The sequence below is a fragment of the Archocentrus centrarchus genome, chromosome 4 (genome assembly GCF_007364275.1).
Source record: "Archocentrus centrarchus isolate MPI-CPG fArcCen1 chromosome 4, fArcCen1, whole genome shotgun sequence".
Classification (NCBI taxonomy): Eukaryota; Metazoa; Chordata; class Actinopteri; order Cichliformes; family Cichlidae; genus Archocentrus; species Archocentrus centrarchus.
The window spans coordinates 13,728,001-13,741,586 of NC_044349.1; the positions used below are offsets into that span (position 1 = coordinate 13,728,001).

General features: G+C 41.5%; 1 protein-coding gene across 1 annotated transcript; it reads left to right on the forward strand.

Annotated features, from left to right (window-relative positions):
- The first annotated feature begins 10,112 nt into the window (after positions 1–10,112).
- On the forward strand, positions 10,113–13,389 carry gamt (guanidinoacetate N-methyltransferase). Its single transcript, XM_030727615.1, has 6 exons — positions 10,113–10,368; positions 11,682–11,827; positions 11,959–12,022; positions 12,109–12,176; positions 12,364–12,474; positions 13,126–13,389. The coding sequence occupies exons 1-6, from the start codon at positions 10,191–10,193 to the stop codon at positions 13,264–13,266; spliced, it is 708 nt and encodes a 235-aa protein (XP_030583475.1). The 5' UTR covers positions 10,113–10,190; the 3' UTR covers positions 13,267–13,389.
- The last annotated feature ends 197 nt before the right edge of the window (positions 13,390–13,586 follow it).

Sequence of the window (13,586 nt, forward strand, 5' to 3'; positions counted from 1 at the left end):
TCTGCGCAATGACGACGCTGCGGGGGGCAGCGCTCTTTAAAGGAACATTACACACAACAGCTCCCACTCACCCATCAATTTTAATGAGCCCCGAGGGGACAGCTAAATGCTTTTAAACAATGATTCTTAGTTCACAGTTAGTTTACTCAGCCTTATTTGGCTTTGATAAGAACAACATGGGCAAGTGACAGCACTGAATAATAATCAAACACAACAGCTAAAGAGAGACATCAAAGACAAAAAAGAAACCTTCCAAGTTATTTTCATTTCAAAGTCAATTTTGTTCTTGACACTGGGTAACTAGAGTTATGCCGTGTTTTCCTTTTATTTAATTAGTTTCATTTAAATGTAAGACCTGGGCACCCGGGTGGCTCATTTGCTTTTGGAGCATCTCCACCGATGGCTGAAGCGCTCAGTCCTGGATGGGCAGATGTCGCAGATGTTGCAGATGAAGGTAATCTGGATTTCACAAGGGTCTGCTGATCTTTCCTGCAGGCACTTATCGTTGGTAGCGATAGAAAATCTTTCTTCAGTGTAGGTGGTGTACTACTCTACTGCGTTCCTCCACAATCTGGCACCAAGTCTTCCCAGGATTCTGTGTCAATGTCGACAGATCTCAGGTTATATTTCCAGACATCTTTGTAGTGCAGTTGGGAGCATCCAGTACTTCTTTTGCCAGTTCTCCCTAGAGAATGTCTTTTTGGGATGCACCCATCCTCCATTCACCGTATGTGGCCCAGCTAATGCAGACGGCGTTCCCTGAGGAGCGTGAACATGCTGGGGAGGCTGGCATGATACAGAAGCTCCATATGATGGACACCCTGTCTTGCCAGCAGAGTCAGGATTCTGCAGAGGCAACACACAATAAAGGTGTTCAGCTTCTTTTCCTGTTTTGCGTATGTCGTCCATGTCTTGCTACTATACAGCTCCATTACGTATGCCAAAGCTCACGGAGCAGCTAGCATTGAACTGCATGGTCCCCTTCATGTTGTCATGGTAGGACTACTTCATGCTCTGCCACCTAGGTGGACACCCTATCTTGGGTAGGACCTGAAAGATGTCTTCTCTGCTGACCAGGTCAAATGCTTTGGTGAGGTCAAAGAAGGCAACCTAGAGTGGCATCCTCTGTTTGCGACACTTTTCCTGGAGCTGCCAAAGAGAGAAGATCATGTCTATTGTAGATCTCTGGTGGGGTCCTTTCCTGCAGACATACTGTCAATGGCCTTACTGAGTTCTTCCAGGATAGGTTCCTCATCCAGCTTGTGCATAGTTGGCAAGTCTTCAATGGCTTCTAGGGCTGTGGCAGAAACAATGTTTGTTCTGGAGTAGAGCTCAGAGTAGTGCCTATCTCTCCATCTGCTTTGTCTTATCTGAGATGACCTCACCATTTATGGTCTTGAGAGGTGCAATCTTGCTTTTGGTGGGTCCAAGTGCTTTTTTGATGCCATCTTACATTCCCCTGATGTTGCCTGTTAGAGCTGCTGTCTGGATACTCTCGCTGAGGTCCACCCAGTATTCGTTTGCACAGCGTCTGACTGTCTGCTGAACCTTGCTCCTGGCAGCACTCAGGATTTGCAGATTGCATTGGTCTGGCTGCCACTTGTACTCAGCCAAGGCAGCCTTCTTGACATTACTGACTGCCATCAGCTCTCTTGACTTGGCCTCAAACCAATCATTGGTCTTGGGAACTTTCCTTCCAAAGGTGGCCATAGATGTATTGTGAATCACAGTCCTAAGGGGCTCCCATTTCTCTGTGGCTGTACCTTGAAATTCCCTGTTTAGTTCCCATTCAAATGTCACAGCAAACTGCTCTTGGAGATCCAGGTGGCTCAACTTGTTCACAGAGTTCCACTTTTTTTGGTGCGATGGAACTTCTTGGGATGCATGCGGACCTTACTGCACACCAAGGATTGGTCTGTGTCACAATCTGCACTGTAGTAGGAGCAGGTATGTTTAACACAGTGCAACATGGAGCGTCTGACCATAATTAGGTCCAGCTGGTGCCAATGCTTGGCTCGGGGGTGTCTCCAGGAGACTTTATGCTGTGGCTTGGAGTCAAAGTATGTGTTGGTAACACAGAGATAGTGAAATGTGCAGACCTCAAGCAGCTGCTGACCATTGTCGTTAATCTTGCCAACTCCAAAGTGCCCAATGCCGCTATACCAGGAGTTGCCTAGTAGAACCAGATGCTCCTTGTTGGAAATCTTGCTGACGGTGGCTGGCAGCTTCTTGTAGAATTCATCCTTGGCCTCTGGAATAGAGGACAGGGTGGGAACATAGGCACTGAGCAGGTTGGCGGGTCCGTCTATAGTGTTTAAGTGAAATGTGAGGAGGCGTGCAGAGCTGTCGCTGTCTCATTCCACCATCTTCAGCAGCATATTCTTTATAGCAAAGCCAACTCCGTGCTCCCTTGGTTCCATTGGAGATTTGCCATGCTAGAAAAAGGTGTAGTCTTTATCTCTGGTGGTGTCAATGTCTGCCAGTCGTGTTTCCTGGAGAGCGGCAGTGTCCACCTTTAGCCTACACAGTTCATCGTTAATCACTGCAGCTTTTTCTAGCGTCGTTGCTATCTATCAGGTTCTCACAAAGTCCAGTCAGCATTGTCCGGACGTTCCAGGTTTCCGGTTTGAGAGTTGGTCTCTTCTTCTGTTTGTTGTTGTTTGGTGTGCAAGTTTTATGCCTGCTGTTCAGGTTTCTCCTATCCTCGTGAACCCACAAGGAAGGCAAGCAGGGCAGGACAGCACATTATCAACTGTGGTCTGCCCAGCTTGAGGCAGGTGGTAGCTGTTCAATAGGATCCGAGGATCCCTCCCACCATCAAAATTGAGCAGTGGACTTATTACAGGTAACTGCCAATTTCCTTGTTGTGTCGATGCCTAGCTAGGCAAAGCTGGAGTGTCTTCTCCAGTTGAGGATGCTCTCAAGAATAAAAAAAAATGAGACAAGAGGCTGGGCAAAAGAAAATGCTGCCAGAATGAAGTTGTATGCAACCACAATTTGCCTTAAGGGCCCCAACTCCAGATTTTTCCTCAGGGTTTACTCTTGAAGCCTTTCCTATAGTTAGATATTCATTCCCCTGAAAATGGTCAGGTTCAAGAACCGCACTGAAAATGAGTGAAAAAGCAGCCAGTGTCCAAAGAAAAAATTTTGAACCTTCAGAAAGTCTGGAGAACTTTTAAAAGACCAATTTGAAAAATAACAAGAAAGCCTGGCTCCTCAGAAGCAAATAATTTATATCAAGACTTTTGCATACAATGCTTTTACCACGGGGGGGAAGAGGCCCCGTGGTAGACCCAGGACACACTGGAGAGATTATGTATCTCGGCTGGCCTGGGAACGCCTTGGGGTCCCTCCGGATGAGCTGGAGGAGGTGGCTGGGGAAAGGGAAGCCTGGGCTTCTCTGCTTAGGCTTCTGCCCCCGCGACCCGGCCATGGATAAGCGGAAGAAAATGGATGGATGGATGGATGGATGGACTTTTGCATACAATGCTTTTAATTTTCAAAACTGTAAGCTCAGCCTGCAGTGGTGCTACAGCAAAGATTCCAGTGAAGAGGTCCAAAATCATTTTGCAAACATTGGTCCATCCAGACAGCAAATTTTATGCAAATTCAGACCTTACTTTTTGAGATTTGTGCCTGACAAACAGATGGTAAAGTGACAACCACTTTTTAAATTAAACCACACACAGTGACAACAGTGACATTTTAAACAAGGAATGCAAATCTAAGTGTCAGGGGTGACACATAATGTGTGATTACATAACACCTTTCAGGCACAATGCCCATTAATTTACATTAAAAAAAAAATGACTGAAGTCTTGCTGTTCTGAACAATGAAGCGTGTGATCGTGCTGCTAATAGTACTCTGTCAAATTAGACTCATTCTACCCTCAGTAAAACATTATGTACTGTCATTTGTGATTGTGAATAAACTAATTATATCTGTATTTATATTCTCTTTGTCTTTCAGTGTGCTGACAATATATGATGCTACAATTACATCATTTCCCCACAAGGATCATAATCAACAATTTTTAAAAATCCTGTTTTTATTTAAATTTCCATACAGTAAGTTATTATTTTTCAGAGTAAAATTGTGTTTTCTTTATTAGAGGAAAATGTGTTTTGTTCAAACATCTGACATTGTTTAACGCCCCATCAAAAAAATTTTTTCTTCTTTTTTTTACTAAATGAAGCCTGCAACACTCTCTGAAGGATCAGCAAAACCTACATCTAAGTCATATCGGATTAAATGGAAAATCTGTCAGCAGAGGAAAAACTCTGGGTGTTTCACGATAAAACAAATAAGTACTCCACGTATTGAGGCTTCATAATTTATGGACATGCTGCCTCCTTTGCTGTCATTTAAGACATCAAATTATGTAGCTCATAACACGCAATGATTGAAGAACCCCTGGTAGTTTTCCCTGAGCTTTCCTAAAGATTCTTGTGGGAATTGTGAAAATCAGTGAGATTCACCTTCTCACTCAGTCTCTGAAAGATGTTCTTTTTCCTCTTTATTTACCCCCCCTCCCCCCTTTTCTTTTTTTAGAGGACAAAGTGAGGTCACAAATCAGCATGTCAAGATTCATAACATGCTCTCCGCTGAGACTGAAGTCAATTTTTCTTCCAAATTGCTTTGCATGTGTAGGGGAAAACAGCTGACCATGTTTCTCAAAGGACATTGGCTCACTTGAGACGGGGACTGTTATGTTAATAAGGAGTTATAAAAGAACAGGAGTGGGAGATGGTGATAGGCAGCATGCTCTCTGTACTCAATAATTATGCTCCGTTTTAGTCGTCTGTAATCTCAGAGTTAATCAGTTAGTACTTTAATGATGTTCAGCTACATTCGGCAGATGTATCTAATAATAGAGTTAATTTTTTTTAATTTGCAGAGGCTCTTAATATATTAAACAAAATAGGGCAAATGATACAACACATCGTGTCAGCATGAAGAGTTTTGTTAGACAAATTAAAAGTATTTGTATAAAAAGCAGGGCCAATAAAATGCAAAGTCAGTGGTCACTGACTTGTGTAGCTGCATTTCTTATCATGGGATTGTAAGCTAGTTCAAATATTTATCCTAAAAGGTCCAGTTTTTTCTGATCAGCAGTTGGGTAACATTTTTCTTAATACCAATCTGTAGTAGTAGCAGTAGCTACTACTATTATTACTACTAGTCCCATCACCAATCTGATGCAGTTAAAAAACAGATCCAGTGGTGTTGGGTGGCCAGGCCACTTTGTAGCACTGTCTGTCTGTATGGAAAGACTGTCATGAAAGTCAGTCTTGCATCATTAATTTCTGACAGTTGCCATAATACCATAAACCCCCACACTGCTGTTGCTTCCAATTCTTTCTCAAGCTGAAACTCTGCTCAGTCAGAAAAAAAACAAAAACAAAACAGTACGCTCCTTCCTATTGTGTGCTGCACCCTAGAGTATCTGATTACTTCCCCAGTCTGAGCTGACGGTCCCAAATGTGTTTGCGGAAAACAAGAAGTAGTAAATTTTGTTGTTGGTCACCACTGGTTGTGTCACTAACCTGATTTTGACTGCTGGCACTGTGTCACTGGGACACTGCTTGACTTTAATATGACAGGGTGGCCGGGAGTCATTACAGCGGCGACATGGTGATTTTGTAAATGAGGTACTAATATCATTCTTTCTTATATTACCTCCAATGGCACACTGCAAGTTTATCATGTTAAATGGACAGTGCTCACATAACTGCTGTGTTGATCAAAGAAGTAATATTCTGTTTACTTTTTTTGTTTATATAGCCTCAAAGCATTTTATATTGTAAGGTAAAGACCTCACAGTATTCAAGAGAAAATCCCAATAAACAGCTGGTCCCCTGAGCAAGCACTTGCTGACAGTGGGATGGAAAAACTCTCTTTTAACAGGAATAAACCCACAGCAGCGCCAGAGTCAGGGAAAGACAGCTGTCTCCCACGACCATGTGGAGGGTGAGGGGAAAGAGAAGAGAAAAAATAGGAATATAGAGAGGCAAGAACAAAACAAAAACTACTGGAGAGAGTAGCCAAAATTTAATGACATGCAGCAGTGGCATTTAGACACATGGAGAGTGAAAACAGATGAGTGGAGAAGAAATGCTCAGTGCATCAGTATTCAGCAGCCTGAGCCTATCGCAACATTGTTACTGGATGGTTCAGGTTCACCTGATACAGCCCTAACTGTAAACTTTATCATTGCCTTTATTTAAGCGTAACTCTATATAAAATCCTCCATGCTCTAACGGATTGCATTCGTTAAAATCTGGTAATACACATTTTGATTATTCCTGCTGACAAGAGTGAGATAGCAGTCAGTAACTGTCACTGCCACTAGAGGGCTGGTGTTCATATTTGTTACAGTTAGAAAAATATGCTTCAGTTAAATCTGTGTTTGTAGGAGTAACTGTTATTTTGTAGGTGAGTCAGCAGTGTTCACACAGCCCTTCAATGGGATTCTATAGTTAAAATGCACAAAATAATTTTAAATAATATTAGCTAACAATGTTTAAAACAAAGTGATGATGTTTTTTAAATGGCCATTTTAGTAAGAAATGTAGTTTGTGTTGCTATCACTTCTTGCAGTTAATTTCTATGTTTTGTTTTTATATACTTGATTGGAAGTACTGTGATTTAAGGTTTTACAGATGAATAACCTAGGATATAAGACAGAAAAATATTTTATTAAAAGGTAGTTACTTATACAGCAACACAAGCCTGATTGAGATGCTGTTTAAACATTTAGCTGTGATTTAGCTTTGAGGAAGGCTGACCCAACAATAGAGCTACATTTCCCTTCAGGTTTTATTTTAAACCTTTGGACCGGTTCAAAACTTCCTCCTCTGAAGATGTGAAGGTGTTTGTACCAGTGTGAACAGTGTGTGATGTTTTGCAAGTCATTGAAACAACCTTAACTGACATCCACTCTTCACTGCAATTCAGTACCCACACTGCCCAACCAGAGTGGGACATTTTGGAGGTAAATCTCATGAAAAGATCTCTGGTGGGTCTGTGACATGACTGCGTTTGAGTGCTACAGAATAAGAGTAATGTTTTATTGTTTCACATATTGAAGGCAGAACAAATCAAGTGCCCTGTGTGAGAGCGGTAGGTGGATAAAAACATGATGTGATGAGGACTCTCACTGAGGAGCCAGTCCCTCTCAGCTTCACCTAATGGGAGTGAAGTGGATGATGAGTAACCTGGGCAGAGGGGCTCGATCAAAAGAAGACCATCCACCTGTCACCGTGTGCTGTGAGTCGCATCACCAATAGGAAAAGGCTAGTGATACTGATTAACACAGAGTGTAAAAGCTTAAATAGATGCTCTCAAAGAGAAATGAAAGAATTATGATCCTGATATTAATCCTTTGTGGTAATCAGGAAACTTATGAGAAATCCAATTGCTCTGTCCTCCACGCACCCTAAAAATATCTAACTTTATTTGACCAAAGGTACAAAATCCTAAGATTAAGACTCACTCAGAGTGAAATCACTCACACCTGAGAAAGTGCAGGAAACCTCTGAATCCCTGCATTTAAAAAAAAATCAGCTACAGAACCAACTGTTTCACCTCTAATACTTCCTCATTCCTAATACATACCTCATAATACTTCTTCATGGTTTTATGCATCAGTGTTAGCTCAACAGCACTGTTACACTTAAAAGTCACACCTATATAAACGTGTTGTGTCTGCAGAAATTAATTTTATTACAATATTCTGTCAATAATAACAATACAAACATGGGAAGAATATTTTGCTTTTTTGTAAAGAGTGCCTGCAGTATTTGTGTTTGTGAAGTTGCTGTCAAAACAGGTGGGACAGTATGTGAACACAAATTAAGCTTGCATTTATAGTTCTACATAGACTGCAGTGCAGTAGGCCTAACTACTGTCTTAGAGTAGTGACTTTTAATCCACTTTTCCGTTTGAAAGGACTGTTCAAATGTTGTGCAACAGGAGTCAATGTACAACATTTTGAATGTCCATTTAGAGAGCAGAGCAAAGCAAACACCTCTCACTCTGCTGATAATTCTGGATACTACACAAACTGTCCAGAATCAACTTAAACAGGTCATCTTTAGACTAGTTACTGAAGCTACAAGTGTCTCCTGGATATGTAATATGGGAATTGTTTGGTGGCATGTTTACAAAACGACTTTACATTGTGGTTGATGCTGGAATATTAACCAAGGGCAGCACGGACAGCTGCCGAGCAATCCCACAAGTTTATCATTGCTTTTTGAAATCTGATTAAATGTTAAGTTTATGCCACTAAAGCACAATATCAGCTAAGATGGTTCCTATAGCATTAACTAATTACCTGGCTATGTGTGGTGGAGCACTGTATCAAAATCTGGTTTTACAACATTTATTATTTTTCCTTCCTGTCCTCATGTCAAGCATGTTTAAAAAGGAAGTTGTCAATCTGGGAAGTTTTCCTCAATCTTAACCCTTTATAGGGCACTCACTGAAATACTTTGAAATTAAAAATTTTAACCTCAGAGAGTTATCCATCCATCCATCCATCCATCCATCCATCCATTTTCTTCCGCTTATCCAGGGCTGGGTTGCGGGGGCAGCAGCCTAAGCAGAGTAGCCCAGACCTCCCTCTCCCCAGCCACCTCCACCAGCTCATATGGGGGGACCCTGAGGCGTTCCCATTCCAGCCGAGGTTTATAATCTCTCCAGTGTGTCCTGGGTCTGCCCTGGGGCCTCCTCCCGGTAGGACATGTCTGGAACACCTCTCCCAAGTGGTGCCCAGGAGGCATCCTAGTCAGATGCCCAAACCACCTCAACTGGCTCTTTTCGATGTGGATGTGGAGAGAGTTATTAGAGGGCATAACAAGACTTAATTACTTTTGTGACATTTTTCAAAATGTTTCATTTTCATGTAGAAAATCAAGCTCACTGATGTTATCATATTTGGTTCCTTACCTGTAAGTGGTTAAAGAAAAATCCAAGAAGTTTATATATAAAAAAATACAAGAAAAACACATATATGGTGAAAGGAACATGTATTTTAGAGCATTACAATTGATTCATTACAACATCACTTTTTAACTTCATACTACATTACGCCAATTTTTAAAGACCACATTCTTCTTAACCTCACTGAGCTGCAGGATGGGCGTCATATATGAAGTGTGTGGAAATGACCAAAAATACTCCCTTGCTTTGTAAAGCTTTAAAAAACATTGACTGCTGTTTGACTCTGACTCTAGGATCCACAACTTCTGGTGTAGTCAGCAAATGCTGTATTTTGGGTACACCATAAACAGGGTGTTAAAGTAATTTTATTGTAAATAAAAATTACTGTAAACTTCAGTTTCAGTAAAGTTACTGTAACCACTTCTACAGTAACTTACTGGCATTCAGCTGTCAGTAAGTTACTGTAAAATTTACAGCAACCTGTTTACAGTGTAGGGATTCCTCTTTCGTGTAGCGGTCATTGTTTACAGGTGCAGATAAATTTTAAAAACTGTGACTAACAGCTAAATAATCACCAGATTATATTGTACGGCTTTCAGACAGTATTTCTGCAAGTGCTTTCCTCTCGGCATGGACTGTTAACTTGCATGCAACCAAAGCCTGCACATCCCTGTTTGGTGAATAGTACTCGAGTTACAAACTAACTAACTAAAGCTTCCAGCATGTATACAGAAATTTGCATATTCAAAGTGAAACAGACTGGGGTTTTAGAAAAGGAAATCTGGTTATAAGAGTTCATAGCAGAGTAGAACATCCATCAAAGCATTAAAACTGACGCAGAGAAGGTGGTCTTTTGCCTGGTTGTTCAGTCTTTTTACCTTATGCATAGTTGGAGAACTTACATTTGAATGAATGAGCAGTCATCTTAGAAGCCAGTTTCAGTTTATATCATTCAGTCATTTAATGGAAACTTGTTGGCATCAAGTGCCAGTTTTATATTTACAGATTTTCCCGTTGCTTCTGAAAGGGTGAACAGTTAATTCCCAGTGAGTGAATCATCTTGTTGTCAGAGGATCTTGGGAGATCTTGGAATGCGTGTGTGCGCTTTAAACTCCCAAACTCCTGCCGAGTCAGCGCTTTAACCCAGATATAAACCGCGACCTGCTCCCTTTCCCCTCCCTCTTCTGTGTGGAGACACGGCCTGCCAAAGCGCTCACCAGAGCCGAACTGCTACAAAACAAAAATGACCACCTCTGCTCAGCCCATATTCTCAAAGGGAGAGGACTGCAAGGCCGCGTGGCACGACGCCAGCGCGGGCTACAATGCGGCCGACACGCACCTGGAGATCATGGGCAAGCCTGTGATGGAGCGCTGGGAGACGCCGTACATGCACTCCCTGGCCACTGTCGCAGCCTCGAAAGGTAAAAGTAGTACTTGTAGGACGTAGTTCGTCCTTTGTCGGACATGGTACTCTGCGTCATGTGGTTGTCCGATAATGGACTCACAAGGCACTAAAATAACTCATGAAGGGGTCAGCTCAGCAGGCGCGTACGCACTGTTTGCAAACACTTTATATATGTGCCATCCAAATGATACTACATCAAAACATATTGTGGTTTCAGATGAATGAAAAATCATATCATGTGGGAGAGAATCAAACAGGAAAAAACATGTGTTATTATTAATCTACTATACATACATTCTTTTTTGTTTGGTGGTGGTGCCGGGGTTTTTTGTTTTTGTACACATTTAATCTTTTCCCTTTATTTGTGGTTACCACTCTTGTGAGCACATGTGATAGTGTGGTCAGTACTGGTGTGTACTACAACAGCTGTCACTTCACTCCAGGGAAACAGCCAAGAAGTCAATTGGCAGGGAGGAGGGGACAGCTCCTCTGCTTCTAGCTATACGTGAAAATAGACTGATCCACACGCCCTCGCAGACAGCATGTGCACTTAGCAATCTGCACAATGTTGAAGAAATGCGCAACTTTCTTACGCTTGAAAGTGTCATTGTTTTTATGTTGCGCGCTAAGCGATTCACATTGTTTTTCTAATGAATGCATGTTTAAATGAATATGATTTCTGTTGCACAGCGTAAAGCGTTGTTGGACTGAGGTCACTGTTTACACTTAAACTGTAATTTTATTACTTATTTTGCAAAATTACTTCACATTTACTGGGAATATTAGATAGGCTTATGTTTTCACCTGCCTTTACAAGTGAAAACCTTCTTTTGCGCGGGCCAGATACTTTTCATTCACCTTTAGTGCATTTTTCAGTCTTTTTGGACATTTTTATCTAATCTGCACTAATTTTTCTGAGACTACACAAACATGACACTGAAAAATGTGACTACAACACACAGCTCCTCTGACAGTTATTTAAAGATTAAAAAAAAATCTGCTATGAAAGGGTGAGGCAATAACTCATAGGCTTTACCCCACATCTATTTATATGCTACTCCAAAAGGAAATTAAACCCTTTGGCCTTTCTGTTTAGCTGCATGTTATAAGTCTCGTGGTTATCGTGAAAATCAACTGCAGCACTCTAGAAATATCACCAATAATAATGGCAATAGACTGGTTTAAAGTACTGATATCCCTGTGCATGCAGCCTAACTGAAAAAGCCACTTTGATGGCTCATCTGTGTACATTCATGGAGAAACATCCTCACACTGAACCCTGCAAAGCTTTACCAACATCTTCTGTTTTTATTGGGATTTTCCTGTTAGGCGGTCGGGTGCTGGAGATTGGTTTTGGCATGGCCATCGCTGCTACCAAAGTTGAGTCTTTCCCCATCGAGGAGCACTGGATCATCGAGTGCAACGATGGAGTCTTTGCCCGGCTGGAGAACTGGGCCAAGTCTCAGCCACACAAGGTCAGTAGGTCTTGCAAATAAATCGACGGGACACTAGATATCTGTATGCTTGAAAGCTGAACTACCTGCATGCAAGACTAGCTTATAGTAAATTTTACTGTTCCTGCTGATTAGTGTTTATGTTGTGGCAGGTTGTCCCTATGAAAGGCCTTTGGGAAGCGGTTGTCCCCACCCTGCCAGACAACCACTTTGACGGTAACTTGATGTTAAAGATGAAGCTTGAGCCATTTTTACATTTAAGTGGAGATGCGCACTGCTAACAAGGTGTCCTCCTCTGTCAGGTATCCTGTATGACACATACCCTCTGTCAGAGGAGACATGGCACACTCACCAGTTTGACTTCATCAAGGTAGGTAGTTAAGTGTACTTCCAGTAAGTTACACACAAGGATTAAAGTGAGAAAAGTAGAATGATTCAAATGACCTAAGTTTAAAGAGATCAGTCCAGCTGTAGTGTGTTGTCAGACCTTTGGTCATATATCCTCGTATCCTTATATGAAAGGAAGGACTGAGCGTTTCTTGGTGTGTTTTGTGAAGGCTCATGCTCACAGGCTGCTGAAACCCGGTGGCGTCCTCACCTACTGCAACCTGACCTCCTGGGGCGAGCTGCTCAAGACCAAATATGACAACATCGAGAAAATGTTTGAGGTTGGTCCAATAACTTAGAAAGAAAAAGCAAAAAGGTTTCAACAGTTATTTAATACTTTTGTCAAGCAGCTGATTAAGATTTATTGTGACGTGTTAGACCCACAAGTAGCTCCTCAGTTTCATCACATGAGAATAGTGTGCATCTTTTAAAATGCACACTGACTCTTAATATTTGTGTTACTTTTGCACTGCTTAATGCTTTAGAGACTTAAAGCAAGTGATGCAGAACTGGAACGTGGTCGTTGTCATTAATGTTGCTGCATCCACTATATTGCAAAGGAAGAAGGTGCATAAAAAAACAAAGATGCATGTAATTTCAACAAGATTTATGTGCACAAAATATGTTTTAATTTAAAATTTTCAACAGCTGAAGATGGAAAATTTGGCCTACCCACAAAAGCATGTCTCAGGTTTGATGCAAAAAAGGAAAAGTAACTTCACAGTAAGAACACATATCAGGAAAATCAGTCACTGCTACTGGTTGCACTGTATTGAAGGAATTGTACCTGGGCTCGACTGATTCGAGTTCCCCCCTGAATTAGGTGAGGCAATCACTTGAAGGTTAATGATAAACAGGACCAGGCTGTAGAGGCTGATAAAGCCGTGAGGCGCCTCACGCTGACCGTCTCTCTCCCTGTTAATGATTTCCAGGAGACCCAGGTGCCTCATCTGGTCGAAGCAGGCTTCAAGAAGGAGAAGATTAGCACCACCACAATGGACATTGAACCACCCAGTGAATGCAAATACTATTCCTTCCGCAAGATGATTACTCCTACTATTGTAAAAGAATAAAGTCCAAAGAGGCCACAGTAGCATTTTTTAAAAACTCTAACGTGCCTTTTCCTCTGACCTTCATCACTTTATTTACTCTGCCATATTTCAATAAACTCCATCCCCGGTCCTTTTACACATCTATGTAATCTATGTAATGTAATTTATTTTCCTGTGTGGTTTTAATTCAATATTTCAAATTACTTCTTGAGTAATGTGTTGTTTTTAGCTCCAGTTTTGGGGGTCAGTACAATCATGTAGTTGCGCTGTTCAAGTAGACTGTGCTTTATGTAGCTTACAGATATATTTCAGTATATGAGACAACAGCAGAAGTAGATTTA